This window comes from Arthrobotrys flagrans (genome assembly GCF_004000055.1).
Source record: "Arthrobotrys flagrans strain CBS H-5679 chromosome Unknown unitig_0, whole genome shotgun sequence".
NCBI lineage: Eukaryota > Fungi > Ascomycota > Orbiliomycetes > Orbiliales > Orbiliaceae > Arthrobotrys > Arthrobotrys flagrans.
The window spans coordinates 1,228,616-1,244,208 of record NW_027137550.1 but is presented as its reverse complement, the minus strand read 5'-3'; the positions used below and the strand labels follow the sequence as shown (position 1 = coordinate 1,244,208).

At 45.8% G+C, this 15,593-nt stretch overlaps 6 protein-coding genes across 6 annotated transcripts; 3 read left to right on the top strand and 3 right to left on the bottom strand.

The window, feature by feature from the left end:
- Positions 1-350: 350 nt before the first annotated feature.
- DFL_003484 (uncharacterized protein) lies at positions 351-1,244 on the bottom strand (the record flags this gene model as incomplete). The annotated part of the gene is made up of 3 exons (XM_067632427.1): positions 351-497; positions 564-932; positions 1,026-1,244. The coding sequence occupies 3 exons, from the start codon at positions 1,242-1,244 to the stop codon at positions 351-353; spliced, it is 735 nt and encodes a 244-aa protein (XP_067490697.1).
- A 931-nt stretch (positions 1,245-2,175) lies between these two features.
- Positions 2,176-4,459, bottom strand: DFL_003483 (uncharacterized protein; the record flags this gene model as incomplete). Its single annotated transcript, XM_067632426.1, has 2 exons — positions 2,176-3,868; positions 3,945-4,459. 2 exons carry the CDS (start codon positions 4,457-4,459, stop codon positions 2,176-2,178), a joined length of 2,208 nt encoding a protein of 735 aa, XP_067490696.1.
- Positions 4,460-5,559: 1,100 nt separating this feature from the next.
- On the bottom strand, positions 5,560-7,278 carry DFL_003482 (uncharacterized protein; the record flags this gene model as incomplete). Its single annotated transcript, XM_067632425.1, has 3 exons — positions 5,560-6,576; positions 6,640-6,904; positions 6,965-7,278. 3 exons carry the CDS (start codon positions 7,276-7,278, stop codon positions 5,560-5,562), a joined length of 1,596 nt encoding a protein of 531 aa, XP_067490695.1.
- A 1,661-nt stretch (positions 7,279-8,939) lies between these two features.
- DFL_003481 (uncharacterized protein) lies at positions 8,940-9,752 on the top strand (the record flags this gene model as incomplete). Its single annotated transcript, XM_067632424.1, has 1 exon — positions 8,940-9,752. The coding sequence occupies one exon, from the start codon at positions 8,940-8,942 to the stop codon at positions 9,750-9,752; it is 813 nt and encodes a 270-aa protein (XP_067490694.1).
- A 1,179-nt stretch (positions 9,753-10,931) lies between these two features.
- Positions 10,932-11,321, top strand: DFL_003480 (uncharacterized protein; the record flags this gene model as incomplete). Its single annotated transcript, XM_067632423.1, has 3 exons — positions 10,932-11,033; positions 11,091-11,180; positions 11,253-11,321. The coding sequence occupies 3 exons, from the start codon at positions 10,932-10,934 to the stop codon at positions 11,319-11,321; spliced, it is 261 nt and encodes an 86-aa protein (XP_067490693.1).
- Positions 11,322-13,701: 2,380 nt separating this feature from the next.
- Positions 13,702-15,436, top strand: DFL_003479 (uncharacterized protein; the record flags this gene model as incomplete). Its single annotated transcript, XM_067632421.1, has 3 exons — positions 13,702-14,044; positions 14,110-14,242; positions 14,311-15,436. 3 exons carry the CDS (start codon positions 13,702-13,704, stop codon positions 15,434-15,436), a joined length of 1,602 nt encoding a protein of 533 aa, XP_067490692.1.
- Positions 15,437-15,593: the final 157 nt, after the last annotated feature.

The following is a 15,593-nucleotide window of genomic DNA, read 5'->3' as shown; positions in this document are numbered from 1 at the left end:
ATGCTTTGGATTACGGGAAGACGTGTATAGTTCAAAATAAAAAAAACTTGCCAAACAAACATCATGGGCAAGTGCTGAGCTTTGATATCCTTTTTTCAATCTCAATAGTCGGCACAGTATGCCATTTCCGGTGAGTTACGAAGCAAAACAAAACGACGATTAGGAATGATTGAGTATATTGGTTTCTCGTGAATAGCTCCATCGGTACCAAGCTAACCCTACAAGCTGAAAAAGATGTTCTCTTACAAACATCCTGATAATTCCAACAAGCAGGGTAGAAGAAAAAAGAAATGGCAAGCTTAAGAATATGTATAATGGGCTTCAAATCCCTATAAGGAAACCACTGTGCATCATTCGAAAATTGGAGGTGGGGCAGCCCTTGGCGGGGCCAACTTTCGGCGCTTCATGGTATCGGTACCGGCGAGCAAAGGGGCTTCTTCTGGTTCGCTAACCAAAGAGCCCTTCGAGTTCGAGTATGAAAGCTTATGCCCTGAAGGCTGAAGCCAAATATTTGCTCCATCAGCATATTGAATACATTCAATGAGCTCGATTGATTTTCTTACCGTTTTCTCGACCGAATCAGCACCTGGGATGATCTCCATCCCAACGACCCCACCGTTTTCTTTGCCCTGGATCATATTTCCGGTTTGGCCACCAACAAGAGCAAGGCCCTGTCTTTGCGGTGGTCCATTCTCGGGTCCAGTTTCGAGACATTGGATCTTTTGGTCATTGATTTCGAGCAAAGCTGAAATGAACTTGCAGATTGGGACAATTCCGCTTTCAACAAGAACAGCGCCCATCCAGGCATAAAAAGCATCGGACATCGTTTTCTCGCCCAATTCGGCACCATAGAGATGCAAGTGCTTGTGGAGTTCGAACTGATTGGACAAGCAAACAACTTCCGAAAGAGCCGTCAATTGATCGTGAAGTCCCTACTCATTCGGAGGTACAAGAGACGTATTAGCACCTTGATCATTATGCTTACTATAGGTTCCAAACTAAGAAGTATGGAGGAAGATTCATACAGCCATCTTTTCGTTGGAAATACCTGGATAGGCAGTAACAAGATGAACTGAAACAACAAGTTCATAGGCGCGTTTGCCGACAACATGCAAGTGTCGCTGGGTGAACGGCTGACGGGCATTTTGATCCATCAAAGCAGAGGTGCGAAGGTTCTCCGACTTGATCACAGGGAGAAGCATCCCTGGTGGCACCTTGAGAATCGAATGTCTATCGGTAGCCATTTCTATGCCCGTAGAAGTTGTTTGAAGTTTGAAGTGCAATTTCGAGTCGGTTTATTGAGCGTGGGGGGCGTGGTGATGGAGATGATGACTGAGGATTCAAAAAAAAAATGGTATTGCGTTGTTTACTCCGTCCCCTAGATACCACAATTTTGTTTACTGTACGGACGTAATTATGGACATCATTCACGACGTTCCAACGTGGTTGCGACGTCGTCCCAAAATGTTGCACAACAATACGGCGCTAACCAAATCGGGACCAACACCAAATATGGAAATGCAACACCCAACGCAACTTTGGGTGCAATACAGCCAACAGGTCATAGTCTTAGAGACCCTTCTTGTATTATGATTAACCAATACCGCTTGTAAGAATCCCCTTTCTAAGTTTTATGAGACCAGGAGTAGGGCTCATTTTGTTTGAGCCCAGGTGCCTGAAATGGAAGAGACTCGTAATTCACAGGCAGGCAGGCAGGCAGTTCACATACCTCAACATACTTGATTAATATAATAAGGGCAGTGTCATTGCAGCGTCGTTGCGGCGCTACTGAAGACTTCGGTATTGCAGCATCTTTGCATCATCATTTGGCTGTTCTCGGGTACTATAGGAGACCTCAACCCGGATTCGAGGCTAACCTCAACCTTGTATTTCACCATCTCATCAATTCGTAAATACAAGACCAAGCTTCAATATTTGCATCGTGCACTATAACTATATATCAAGCGCTAAACGTCAATCGTAAACAAAACTACCAAAATATATACAAAGGTGCCGAGCCAACATATTTACAGATTAACGGACCCAGAACACCAACCAAGCGATCCCAAAACCATAAATTACAAAAGCCATAACCCTCCCATGACACCTGCCTATATAGACCTTCAGTGGCGCTGTTTGATTTAAAAAACCCAGGGCGGGTACTAGTACTTCGTACTACTCAAGGACAGCCGTCTTCCTCAGCGGGATAAACAACCTCTCCCCGAACCTCGCCATCCCAACATCCAACCTCCCCATCGCCCCCGCAACATAAGAGCACACATACTCATTCAAATACTTAAACACTTCCTCCAACTTTTTCCTCTCCCTCGCCGCCTCTTCTTCCAATCCCCCCAACACCTGTTCCATCGTCGTCCCATTAACCGGCACAAAATCCACCTTCCCCTCCGCAATCATGACCTCCGACTTTGCAGAATGCAAGATACCCCGAAGTTTGTGGTCAATAAGGGTGTAAGACTTTTGTCTCTCTGCACTGGCTACAAGTGCTGAGTAACCACGGTTCACGTCGTTATCCGACATATCTATTTCCAATCCCAAAGAATTACTCCTCTTGAGCTTATTATAACCCGGTAACGGTTCTGCAATAGCAGCAGATAATATCCTATCCATATCATCAAAGAAGAAAAACTCAGCCTCCAAAGCAGCGTAGATAACATCATGTGTTGCCTCCCAAAGTTCTTTTGCTCGAGAGTATCTTTCTTGAGCGTATGTTAACGATATTTTAGCTTCAATATTTGAAAATGTACGTTTTGTGTGTTCAAAGCGGGAAATGTCGTTGGAAAGACTGAGACGGGATAATATCGAGGATTTGGAGGTTTGGTCTCGGTGGGAGGTTAACTCTTGGAGTTTGTGGTGGAGACGTTCGGAGAGGGTGTGGATTGTTAGAAGGATTTGGAGGGCGTCGAGGACGTATGGCCGCAGGGGTGTTTCGGTGTTATTGGTAGAGGTAGCGGTGGATTTAGTGTGGATAGTTATGGGTACGGATGAGGTTCTGATTAACACTGGTGCCGCGGAGAGGATTTTGAGAGCATTGGAGCGGAGGGTGGATAGGTTTGCAAGAGCCTTTTGGATACGAACTATACCACGGAAAAGTTCTTCCTCGCGGGGTTTCAAAGGCGTGGGACGGGATAAAAGGTGTCGGCTACTTTTCTTCTGAAGTTGGTTATGATGATTGTGGTTCTGGTGGGTTAATAAGGCATCCATGGGAGTAATAGGTCTCGAAGGAGGTTTACACCCCGCTAAAAGTTCTTGAATATTAAACTCACAAGTATCAGCCACCTGCTGAATACTCGAAAGCCGACCATTAAGATCTGGCCTAAAGTTCCTTCGATACCATTCCAATTTATACCCCAATGACAAAAATGGCTGCCACTTGACCGATTCCCGAGATAAGATTGAAATATCGTCGTCTTCGATTATACAGCCGGAATCTTTACTCTGTCGTTTCCTACGTCGTTGTTCTTTCCTTTCATTGCCGACCTTTTGGTATACTGTCACTGATAGGAGAGATGATTGTGAAGATTCCGATCGTAATCTAGGGATAGAAAACGAATCCAGTGAAGAACTTGTATCTTCGCCCCCCTCGACATCATCCTCAGAATCTATTTCAAAATCCGTAGACCTCGTCGACGCCACATCATCGAGCACAAAGCTTTTGACATCATCGTCATGACCGTGAATCTGTACCAACGTCGACTTCGGAGATCCAATCGTAGAGGAAGCGCAATCGAGATACCGCTGCATCACAAACGCATAATTCTGATCCTTCTCCGATTTCAATTGTTCAGCCTGCTTTTGTATCGCAAGTGCGATATCCTTTGGATCGATTTGTTCTTCATCTTCCGCACAACTACCCCCACAAGAGTCAGCCACATGTGCACACCAAAAGCGCAGAATCCAATGACGGGTATAAAAGGACAACTTACTACCGCAAAACCAACAACGTCAAAGAAAGCGTACTCTTACAACTCTCCAAATTCGCCATGACATGTTGTACATCACTCTTCTTCCTCATCCATCTAAACCTCACCAACACACCGACACTTCCACCACCCCCACTTCTAAACGGCTCCAATAACCTCTGAATATCTAATAAACATCCCCAACATTTATCCAACACATTTTGCAAACACGCCTGACTCTCCGATAATACCGTTTCTTCGGTTGTAAGTTGTAGTGATGCAAGATGCTTGGACTCGTGGGTTAACGATCGCTTCACTATTCCACCGGTGCCGATTGAGGTAGCCCCGAATGAGCTGCTACGTTTGAGTTTTAATCGTTTATCAAGTACCTCGAGAACATCGCATAATGTCAAAATATTCGACGAAATGTTAGATAATTCTGAAGCAGAGGAACGATAGGACGAGACGATGTTATCGATCATGGTGCACAATTGGAATCCAAAGCCTATTAGGCCGACTATTCCTGCGGCGGTTTCCATGGTTTAGGTGGATCTTGGAGGCTATGGCGGGATGTGTGTGTCTTGTGACGTGTGATGAGGCGGATGGGAGTGAACGGTTTAGGTTATCGCGAACCAAATGTGCATCTAATCCGCAGACCAAGAAAAACGACCGAAGTCGTTTACTAGCCCTCTTGCCAGTGATTTAGCGAGGGAGGACAAAAATTGGCAAACGAAACTTTACATCGTCAGGCGCAGCGATGAGGAAAGAAACGAAGAAAGGAAGTTACAAAAGGCAAGGCTGAGTATGTATATCCTCCTTCACCAAAAGTGAAAAGAAAAGGACAAAAACTGTCACAAGCGGGGGAACTCATCGTCTTCAAGTATCCAAAAGGTCCAAAAGTGCAAGAATACGTCGTCATTCTTCTGATAGGTATAAGAAGGTCTCGCTAAAGTCCCTCATCCGAGCGGCGTGGCATGGATGCACATGGGCCGGAGCCGTATTTTTGGATCAGAAAAAAAAAAAAAAAAAAACTTAGAAAATGCGAATGCAAAGGACATCAGAAAGAGGTCATCCATGTCCATACTGGCGTGTCCCAATTGGACGAACTAAAGTCGAACACAACGACTTCTCTTTCCAACCAACCCATCTTTCGGATGCGATGTCCCGTTAACTGACCAGTCGAATCGGGAAGTCTTGTCCACTTCTCTTCCTCGCTTTCAAGAGCGAGAGGCATTCCCTCATTCTGTCGACTTTCGACCTTCAGAATCTTGAAAAAAAGCCTAGACTCGCTCGCTCAAGCTCGAAGGATCCTCAGCCGCGGAAACGGGTCCACCGGTTCTAACCCGTTAAGATACCATAAAGTGGGTCCCGCCAAGGCTGGGCATGCGGGACCAGGATTTTGAAAGCTGAAAGGTGGGTCGCACGGCAGAACGAACGGACTTGGGTCGAAGGATATTCAATCCGAACCGTCTGCTTGTAGACGACTGGGAAAAAATAGGCCATCCCAGATTAGGCCGTCGCTTGTTCATGGGCTAAAATACACAAGAAGAAATATAAACCATCGAAAAAATATCCCATAACAAGAACACCTCCCCGGAACTCCAGAAGCAAAAATATAATACAGAAAGGAAAAAGTAATCTATAGCTCCATCTCCATATCGTCGCCAGGATCTGTCGTATATCCTCTTCCATTCCCATTCATATTCGTATCTCCAAACCCGCCCGGAAAAAATCCTCCAAAAACAGGCTGCGCCGGAGCAACAGCAGCAGTAGCGTTAATAGCAGAAAAGCCATTGGTTTCAACCTCCTTATCAACTCGTTCTCCACTTCCTTCCTTCTCCGTAACCCCACTCCCATTCTCCCCACCCCACAGCATGCCAACATACTGATTCTTCACGTCCACCAACCTCGTTATCAATCGAGACTTACTACTCCACCCCGCCAACATTCCCTTCTCAAGGTTAACATACCCATTCAACCAACCATTATCGACAAGCCCCAGTACAATACTTAAAATACTGCTCTCCGTAATAGTTTCCCTAAACTCTTTCCTCCCATTGATCGTTTGCCCAACAACCCTTGGTCGCAATCCGGCTCTTGTTGTCACCGCCGCTTCATAAATTTTATCCAATCCCACGCTTTCAACTCCATTTTTCGCGGTACTACCGCTAACAGCGAATACGTTCTTGATAAGGTTTCTCCACATAACGGTTTCGCAACGGATCTCCAAGTCATGGAAGATCCCGAAATGCAACAACCACTTCTTCGATCGAAACAAAGCTCTTTCAAAGCCAGTGAAATTCCCGACTTTCATCGCTTTAATAATTGGTGAAAAAACCTCTCTGAACTGTACTGCCTCCGGTAAGTTGTATAATTCCGAGGATGGGAAACGGCCGAGGATGGTGTTACTAGTGACCAGGTGTATCAGAATCTTCCTTCGGTTTCGAAGGAAAGATGGATGGCAAAGATCAAATGCTTCTTGGAGACTATTCGCAGCTTTTAAGTATTGGGCGTTTTGGAAATATTCCATGCCGATGTAGTAGGCGTAGGTGCATCGCTGTGCAACCGAGAATCGTGTGTCGGAAGTGATATTGATAGAGGGGAGGACGTTTTGAAGATTCACTATGATTGTCGTCATACTGCCTATGCGACCCATCTATTCCACCATCCCATCAGAATCCACTCGAACTAAAAGTGGAAGAAAAAAATGAGATATTACCTTCGATGCCAACTTGAACAAACAGTTGATAATCCCAACTGACGTCTCTCTCTTCCCAAGCTCATTGGGAAGTCGGACGCCTTTAAGCGAGACGTTGAACAACTTTTGCACAACAGAGTGTGCCTGCTCAGAGTACTTGTAACTCCCATCATCCGCCAAATCGTCGCATATGATGCCCAGTCGTGTGATATGCTTCGATCCTTCAAGCACGATTACATTCAGGACTGCCCCATTATTATTATCGGCAGCGCTGGAAACCGCGTTTCTATTAAACAGTATTAGCACCATATCCTTAAGAGGGAATAGACAAAAGCGTTGATCATACATGAACTTCAGTAACAACTCAAATCGGTGTGTTACACCGATATCCTGGCTGAGGCCACGGAGGTAGAGGAGGTACGCGTGTACCATCCGCGCGATAGAGCTCCATTGGTCGTCGGGATCTACGATATCCCTGACAGCATCTAGTTCTGCATCCTCATCTAGCGAGGAGCTCGCAATCGCTTGCTGGAGGTAGGCGGCTGTTTTAGAGAGGCGGGCGTCGATGCAAAAGAATAGGCCAAAGGTGCCTGCATCACCAGTGGCAAGGATCGAGGATAGGGCATATAGCCAGCTTGAAAGAAACTCTGGCAGGGACATGTTCCACTGCGCCTATTGTCGTTATAGAAGATGTTGAGGGAATGGCATGAATTAGGTGGTTGGATATTGGGTTGAATGTCAACCTGGGGCTTGAGCGGACGCGAACGCGCAATAGCCGGATCACGTGGTGAGGATTTGGTCAAACGTTGTATTTTGAGCAACAACACAATTTTCCTTGAGCTACCGACAACACAAAGGACATTGTGTTGTGTCTCTTGTCGGAAGAGTCCTGGGGACTGAATGCAGGAACACCTGAGATTACTGTACCAAGAAAGTCAACTACTAGATACATACCCGCAGCCTTCAGAAGCAGTCAGGTGCTAGGTTGATTACGATATTTCTATCGAGTGCCAACCAAAGCGTTGCAATACCCGAATATTACAAACAAGTTTATGCCGCATGCTGGTCTCGAGATTAAGGTATACAATGTCACAATATGTATGCCGAAAATAATAAAACCAATCCCAGAAGAAAGAGCCACAATTCTATTCAATTCAGCTGTAAACCCGAACCCGAAAAAGGAGAGATTGAAATACTTCTTGGAACGCTTAAACATCCCACAATAGAGTCCACCGATACAATCAGTCAAAAAGAGTCAAAAACGCAGCCTAAACGATCCAAAACAAAGCCCAAGAAGAGGAACATTGTACAAAGACAAAGAAGTTAGTGACAAGAGATAAGTGTAGGGTTCTAGGCAAGGAGAGAGGTGCTAAACGTGTTATAAGAAGAGATATTGGAGTCAAAGGAAGCTGCTCAAAGGTCCCTTTCCAATCCTGATACTGAGGTATTCATGTTATCCAGTGTTAGGGGGCTCGCCCCCAGCTGGAAAGACGTATCCACCAGGTCACAGACTATCTGGCGGGTTGGGACCATCGGGAGATTGGTTGGGGGCTTGAACAGCTGATCCGCCCGGTGAGCCCGTGGCTTCAGTCTCTGTGGCGGTAGTCTGTGCACTGGCATCTTGCGTAGCAGCAGCCTCTGTAGCAGCAGTTTGTGCAGCAGCATACTGTGTAGTGTCAGTCTGTGTGACAGCCAAGTATGCAGCCTCAATCTGTCCCAGAAATTCTCTAAGACACCAACTACATACTTTGTAAGCCATTATCGGCATTGCATGCTGCTGTGGCGCTAGCCCATAATAAAGCGACCATGAATCGCAACCCAAAAAATACTCAAGAACATTGCGACGGAATATTTATCACCCATATTATTTAGGGTAAAAAGTACCAGTATAATTTGGTTAAATGGATCCCGGAAAGTAAGCAGACGATTAGGTCATCCAGCGTTGAGCCAAGTTGACACTGCGAGTACTGAAATATATACATAAAATTGAGTTTTAAAGAATCCCAGTTTAATTACCTTTGTTGAACAAACATGTGAATGTGGGTGCGATTGCAATGAGCAGTTGGTCGTTGTTTATAAAGTTGAACCATGATAGGATTGATTGATATATGATTAGGTACAAGTTAACCTACGTGTGTCCTTTGGCGGTTTTGAAAAAAAGACTTGCGAAAATTGAAATTCACGGAACAATACCTCCCGGGATACTATCAACCAGCAACGTCACATCAGCTTAAATATTCATATTCTCAAACATCGTGACGGTTTCTTGCAATGCCCGCAATCTTGCTTCGACATCCCGCTTTCGGTTCTCAACTGATTGCATGGCATCGGTGACACCTTTATCCTGTATTTTGCTCAGCTCTGTCTTAATAGCGTCGATTTCAGCTTGTTCTTTTGTTGCTTCCTCCACCATCCCCTTGAACTTTTCAGCCTCCTTCGCGGCATCTCGTATACGGTCTTTGACTTCAAGGTATCAAAAGCTGCTACACGGCAACCTAGCCGAAAGCGAGATCAAGAATGCCGAAAAATACCAGAAGAAGGCCTTCCCACAAGGCATTCCTGAGATCGGGGCCGATGCCTTGCGGTTTTCGCTTGTAAATTACACTCAAACATCTGGTAGCGACATCAATTTAGATATAAAGACGATGCACGGCTACCGAAAAATTTGTAACAAGATCTATCAGGCCACAAAGTATGTTCTCGGAAAGCTTGGCAATGATTTTGTTCTTCGTGAGAGCGATGTTTTGACAGGGAAGGAGAGTCTGCCAGAGAGATGGATTGTGACGAAGATGAACTCAAAGTCGATCATCTCAGATGGCACGCCCGAAGAAGCTCGTTCAGCCATGGGCACACTTTACACCGCAATCGAATCCGGCTTGCGACTCTTATCTCCGTTCATGCCCTTTCTGACTGAAGAGCTTTGGCAGCAGCTACCACGCAGACCAGGCGACAACACATCCTCGATCACGATCGCTGAGTATCCAGAATATATGCCGTCCCTCCATGACCCGAGGTCCGAGGTAGCCTATGAGCTTTTACTGGGCTGCTCGAAAGGGATCCGCTCCCTCCTAGCGAGCTATGCCGTTAAGGATAACGGCGTAGCTTATATAGCACCTCTTAATCAAATGACATAAGATACCGTGTCAGCGCAGCTCTCCGCGATCAGCTCACCCAGTGGCAAGACGCCGGTAAATATTAGTATTCTGAAGGCTGGAGAAACCAACCCCACCGACTGTGCTGCTTTCCCTGTTTCTACTGACGCGAACGTTTACAGACAGTCGAGGCTGATACCGTCGAGTATGTCAACTGGGTCGATAACATTGCCGAGAGATTTTGACATTTTTCGCCCATCGCTATCACATATCAAGCCGTGACAATAGACCTCATTAAAGGGCACCGTTCCAGTCAATTTCAGAGATAGCAAAATCATGCGGCTAGCCCAGAACGGTATAATGTCCTAACCTGTCTCTAAAGTCGTGGTCGGAAAGTAGTTTTCGAGATCCGGCGTCTTGTCTGGCTATCCGAGGGTACTAAACGGCTAAAGTCCAGAGCTAAACCAAGAGGAGATGCCATCCCATAACAGCTAACGAAAGTAACGAGGATGCCGCAAATAAACCGTCCAGCATGGAGAAAATGGTAGTTAGTAAGAGGCATGAGGAAAAGATATATAAACAATAAGCACAAATGAAATAGCAATCATTTTATAAGAAAGAAAGGACCGGATTTAGGCTCCTCCTTGCTCATTTTGCACTTACATGAGCATAGACCATTCATTGCTATGCATCACGCATTCCCAGACTTCGCAATTGATGTCATATTGCGGGCTACAAGTGGTAAGGTGAGGTTGTGATGTTCTAGTGATAATCCCATAACTCTGATATTAAAACAAGGGCTTTTACGGCCCTGGGGCACGATATAATCTAATCGATCGAATCAGGGATCGGGACTAACCGAAACAGAGCATAACGGCAGGGATGTTGAGCATAACGTTAATGACGTTATGCTCTTCGTTAGGGTCTATATGGGCCATTATAACGATAACGAATTCTAACCTCAACTTTCAGATTCATATGCCCAAGAAATTTTTATAAATATGCGTTGGATTCCCTCTCGAATCCATTCCTTTATTTCCATAATCGTCAAAGATTAATCTCAGCTTTCTTATCAATCTACTCCCTCATCGGTTTTGACTATCATCAATTAAATTCTTGCATCGTCCACAATATCGACAACGCACCTAATTCGGAAATACCACACTTCATAACAAAGTCTTCGTCCTGGTAAAGTACACGCTCTCTTCACTGGAGAACAAAATGATTGCACAAGTCCTCCAAACTACCTTCCGCTCCACCACAATGTGGTCTACCACCCGCTTCGTTCCAGAGAAAATCGCAGCTCCTCAAGTGAGGGCATACGTATGTCATCCCCCCTCGCCTACCGCCATAAAAGCCGGAACTAACATTAAATTAAAGTCTTCATTGCCATCACAGCCACCCGCAAAGACTTTTACACTCTTTGGAACAGAGTATTCTAGGAAGAAAGTTTACACCATCACTGGATTGGTTAGTGCTTTAGTTCCCTCGTCGGTATCCTGAAGTTTTGAAATTTGCTAATAGAATGGGGAGTGTTGTCAGGTTCTTCTTGCGGATATAGCGATCTTTGATTACTATTACTTCTTTGCGTCGAAGAAGAGCGCCAATTAAAGATATCTCCGGATTCTTTGGGACAGGCTAGGGGCGGAAAGTATGGTATGCTGGTAGTTTCAGAAGTTTTCAGATTTTTGGATCATTTACTATTGGTTTAGTTGAGGTGCGAACAAAAGGATTATAGTCTTAGGAGGATTGGTATATTGATTGAGTCTCGATTCTTTGTCTCATACCTAGACCTGGTCCTCAATTCTAATGTCGAGGGGAAATAGTATATAAAAATCAATGTACATGCTTTCTTGTCTGGATATCGATGCTATTCAACTCGTAATTAACAATCTAGAAAGCACCATGTAAATTGTGTGTTGTGAAGTATCTTTGTACCTATGGTTACTCACCACCAAGCTTAGAACAGTGTATCTGCAGATCTGGTCAAGCTCATGTACAAGAGTAATATGAGCCTATAATAGGTCTCATCGACAGCATATGCCATCAACATGAAATGCACTTCCAGGGAAGCCTCTCCACCACTTCCCGGAAATAACATACCTTCGCAAGCTATTGAGTCGGGATTCTAGGGTGATCATGATCATAATCTTTTATCAAACGTAAGTTCTCTGATCCTATACCAAACTTTGGATACCCGTTCCTACCCTTGTGATCTGGGTCTCGTATTAGGGAATCCAATCCACGAGACGCTTGATCTGATAGAAGCATTGGTTGGACAGCACCGGTTCAACTTGGACCCGAACACCACAAACCATGCACTCCAAATTCGCTTCCCGCTTATCATGCAGCGGAGCCTTACCAAACCACGATCGACCCTCGGTTTTTAGACTTCAACTTCGAACCCGGAGGCGAGGCACAAAGCCATAGGCCCATGAAGATGCTGAGGCGCTTAATACGGCTAATGTAACACTCATGACTCTACAACCTAATTATCAAGAACTTGGTCATGAGGCGGAGAACTCCGACTCGATGGAGGACTTTGGTCAGGGGTCTAGTACTACAGTGCATACCCCAAATACTCCGGTCGCACCTTCTCCTACGGGGACATATTCCCATGCGCGTTCCCTGGGTGTACGTCTATCTTCACCACCAAAAGAATCTTCAGAGCCACGAGATAGCCGAGCACCTTTCTCCTGGACTTTTTTCATGCTGGTGCCGTTTTGAGAGGTGCCATAAGAAAAGCGCCTCCGGGATAGAGTCGAGAGCCCGAAGAAATCTTGCTGCTCATCAAAGAGCCAACCATCTCGAATGATCCAACCAAACACCAGGGCATGGGAGATACTATATAACCAATGACTCAAATTCTCCCCAGGTTAGGTTTATATGGTACGGAGAGTGAAAGTGCTTTCGTGATTTCCTTGAGGCAGCTGTAGAAAAATTTCACACCTGCATGTTTTCGTGTTGTGATGATTCGATTCCCATTTCGGATAGGAATGATCACATTCGTGACGACGAAGAAGCGAATCGGAAAGCTTATATCTCCAATGGCTTAAGGAGAGTTGGGTTGCAACCGGTTGTGTCGGCTTCGAAATTCACCCGTAGATCCCTGAGCTCGGACCGATGGCTGCTGTTTCGAGTGTTTTTGTGATTTTCCTTTACAAATAGATCGCAGTGTGTATTCTGTCAGGTCGTTGTGTGCGCCACTGTTCAGACCCTAAACTATTCAATGCGAAAGCAGTGTTACCCTGGCAGGGGTTTCTAAAGCTTATCTTATAACTTAGAGCGCTCGATCGAGTCCCGTTGTTACACGACCTTTTGGAGTAGTCTGTATAACAGCCTCGCTATATGCGGCTATGGAGCCGGCCTTACACTATGATTCTTTGTAGTTTTAATCGAAGGCCGATATCATTAGATGACGTTGTGCTTATGGTTCGTCCCGAAAACCCCGCCTATGAAATATCCGCTCGCGAAAACTCTATCTCGATTAAGGCTAGCGGACCTACTCATGTCTCATTTCCCACCCTTTATCAAGCGACAACACCCACTCCAGCCATGGAGGCGGCCAATCATGATATTAAAGTCATTGGAGAGGTTATATCAAATGGCATTATATTGCCTTCTTCACAATGGAGTTTAAACTTCAAGCCTTTCAGCGCCTGTGCGGAAAAAGTAAGATTTCGTCTCGAATGGCTAATTGCAGAAGCTCCGCCAGCCAGGGAAGCTCAGCTTGCATCGAACCTGCGCGCTAGTGACACTTCAAGCGAGGTCCCTGCGAAAAGATCACCGGAGATTAACTACCGAGTTTCTCTTTAGGAATCTAAGAGCCATCGCAAACTTCCCTACCATTAGATTCACTGCCTATAAGTATGGGACTCTGGAACGCATTTCTTGACGCCCATCGTCTTAGATCAGTTAGCTTCGGTGTTCAAATTTTCTCCTCTCCCATATAGGGCAGCTTGGGCACAGCTATAGTCTCATCATAACAAAAATGAGAATTTCCTCTGTCGCCGCACTTTCGACACTTCTGATTTTCGCTCCGGTGTCCGCCCTGGTGCCTGCAAAGTTTATCAACGACTGTACAAATTTTGCAACCGGTTTTGAGAATGAGAACACGGAAGTACTTAGCTCGACGTACGTCCTTAAGGGTGCTGTCATTCCTCTGCCGGACTCGTGCTCTTTGACGGTCACATCCAGAGCAAACTTCTGCAGAGTCAAGCTCAATGTGACGACAAGCAGCAGCTCTCGGGTTATTATGGAGGCATGGTTGCCTACAAATTGGAATAACAAGGGCAAGCGTCTGTTAATGACTGGAACTGCAGGATGGGGCGGTTGTGAGTATAACGCATCAAATATATAAATGGAGATTACCGACTAAAGATTTCTAATAAACTTGTAGGTCTTATATTTGAAGATATGGCCTGGACGAGTGGCCTTGGATTCGCTGCTATTGGTCACGATTCCGGACATGTTGGCGTCGTCGCTACGGGTTTTACCAACCCTGAAGTTTGGAAGGATTGGGTTTATAGATCGTAAGCAGATCTCAAAATTCAAAATAACCCAGTTGCCTGTCATTTGGTACTGAAATTTGCAAATCTAGCGTCCTCGTGGCCACTCAAGCCGGCAAGGCGGCAACCAACCACTTCTACAAAACCTCTCTCAGCAAATCCTACTACATGGGCTGCTCAAGCGGAGGCCGCCACGCCCTCAAATTAGCCCAGGACTACCCAGACGAATACGACGGTATTCTAGCCGCTGCACCAGCAGTCTACTGGCCAAACCTCGAAGTCGCCGAAGCAATAATCGCACGGACCGTTGGCGCCGAAGGATCTCCGACATACCTCACCCAAGCTCAATGGGAAGCCGTTGACGCTGCCACGATGGCACAGTGTGATGGAATCGACGGCGTTATCGACGGTATCCTTGAAAACCCGGCTCGATGCGACTTCCACCCCGAAACCTTGCTTTGCGGACCCGGACAGACATGGCTGCTCAACGGATGCCTGACAGTCGCTCAAATTCAAACTGTCAAAAAGCTATACTCCCCTGTCTACAGTAATGGCGGTCGATATATCTATCCCGGCCTTGTTCCCGGTGGCCTCCCCAGTCAGGGAATAATCTTAAAATATGGCCCTTCAGCCGGTGCCGGTCCACGAGATTTCCTACGCTACGTGGTTAAGAATAATCCTTCGTACGACTTGAGTCAGTTCAATCTTGATACCGCCGATGAAATGGTCGATAACGACTGGTCCGGCGTACATAGCAACAAATCGGACCTCGGCGGTCTACAAGCCTCAGGCAATAAGCTTCTTCTATACCACGGCCTCGCAGACGTACTCATTCCTCCAGCAGTATCGTACGAATATTACAATAGCGTCTCGCTAAATATGAGTCTCACATCTTCCGGATTGGACCCCTTCTTCCGCTTCTTCCCTATCTCTGGTCTAGGTCATTGCGCGAGAGGGAAAGGTGCAAATTATGTGGGTGGGCCACAGCAGGTACAATATTTCCCCGGAGCTGCAGATAATGTTCCTGCGGGGAATAGCGCCCTTATGTCTTTGGTTAAGTGGGTTGAGAGAGGCCAAGCGCCGGAGACAATGAGGGCCTATAAGCTTGGCCTGCTAGGAGAGACTCTTGGACAAAAAGATCATTGCAAGTATCCACTTAGGACGACTTATAAGGGTCATGGGAATCCAAACAATAAGGGAAGTTGGGAGTGTACTTAGATAGAGTGGTCAGCGTAGTGTAATATGCTTTATACACCGTCACGTACCTAGCTAGCAGATTTATATAATGGATATTATTCCGTCAACTCTAACGCTATATCTAAATGAATTTAACTCTCACCAAAGGTCATTTATTATCTTGTTTCCAGAAGTTAAA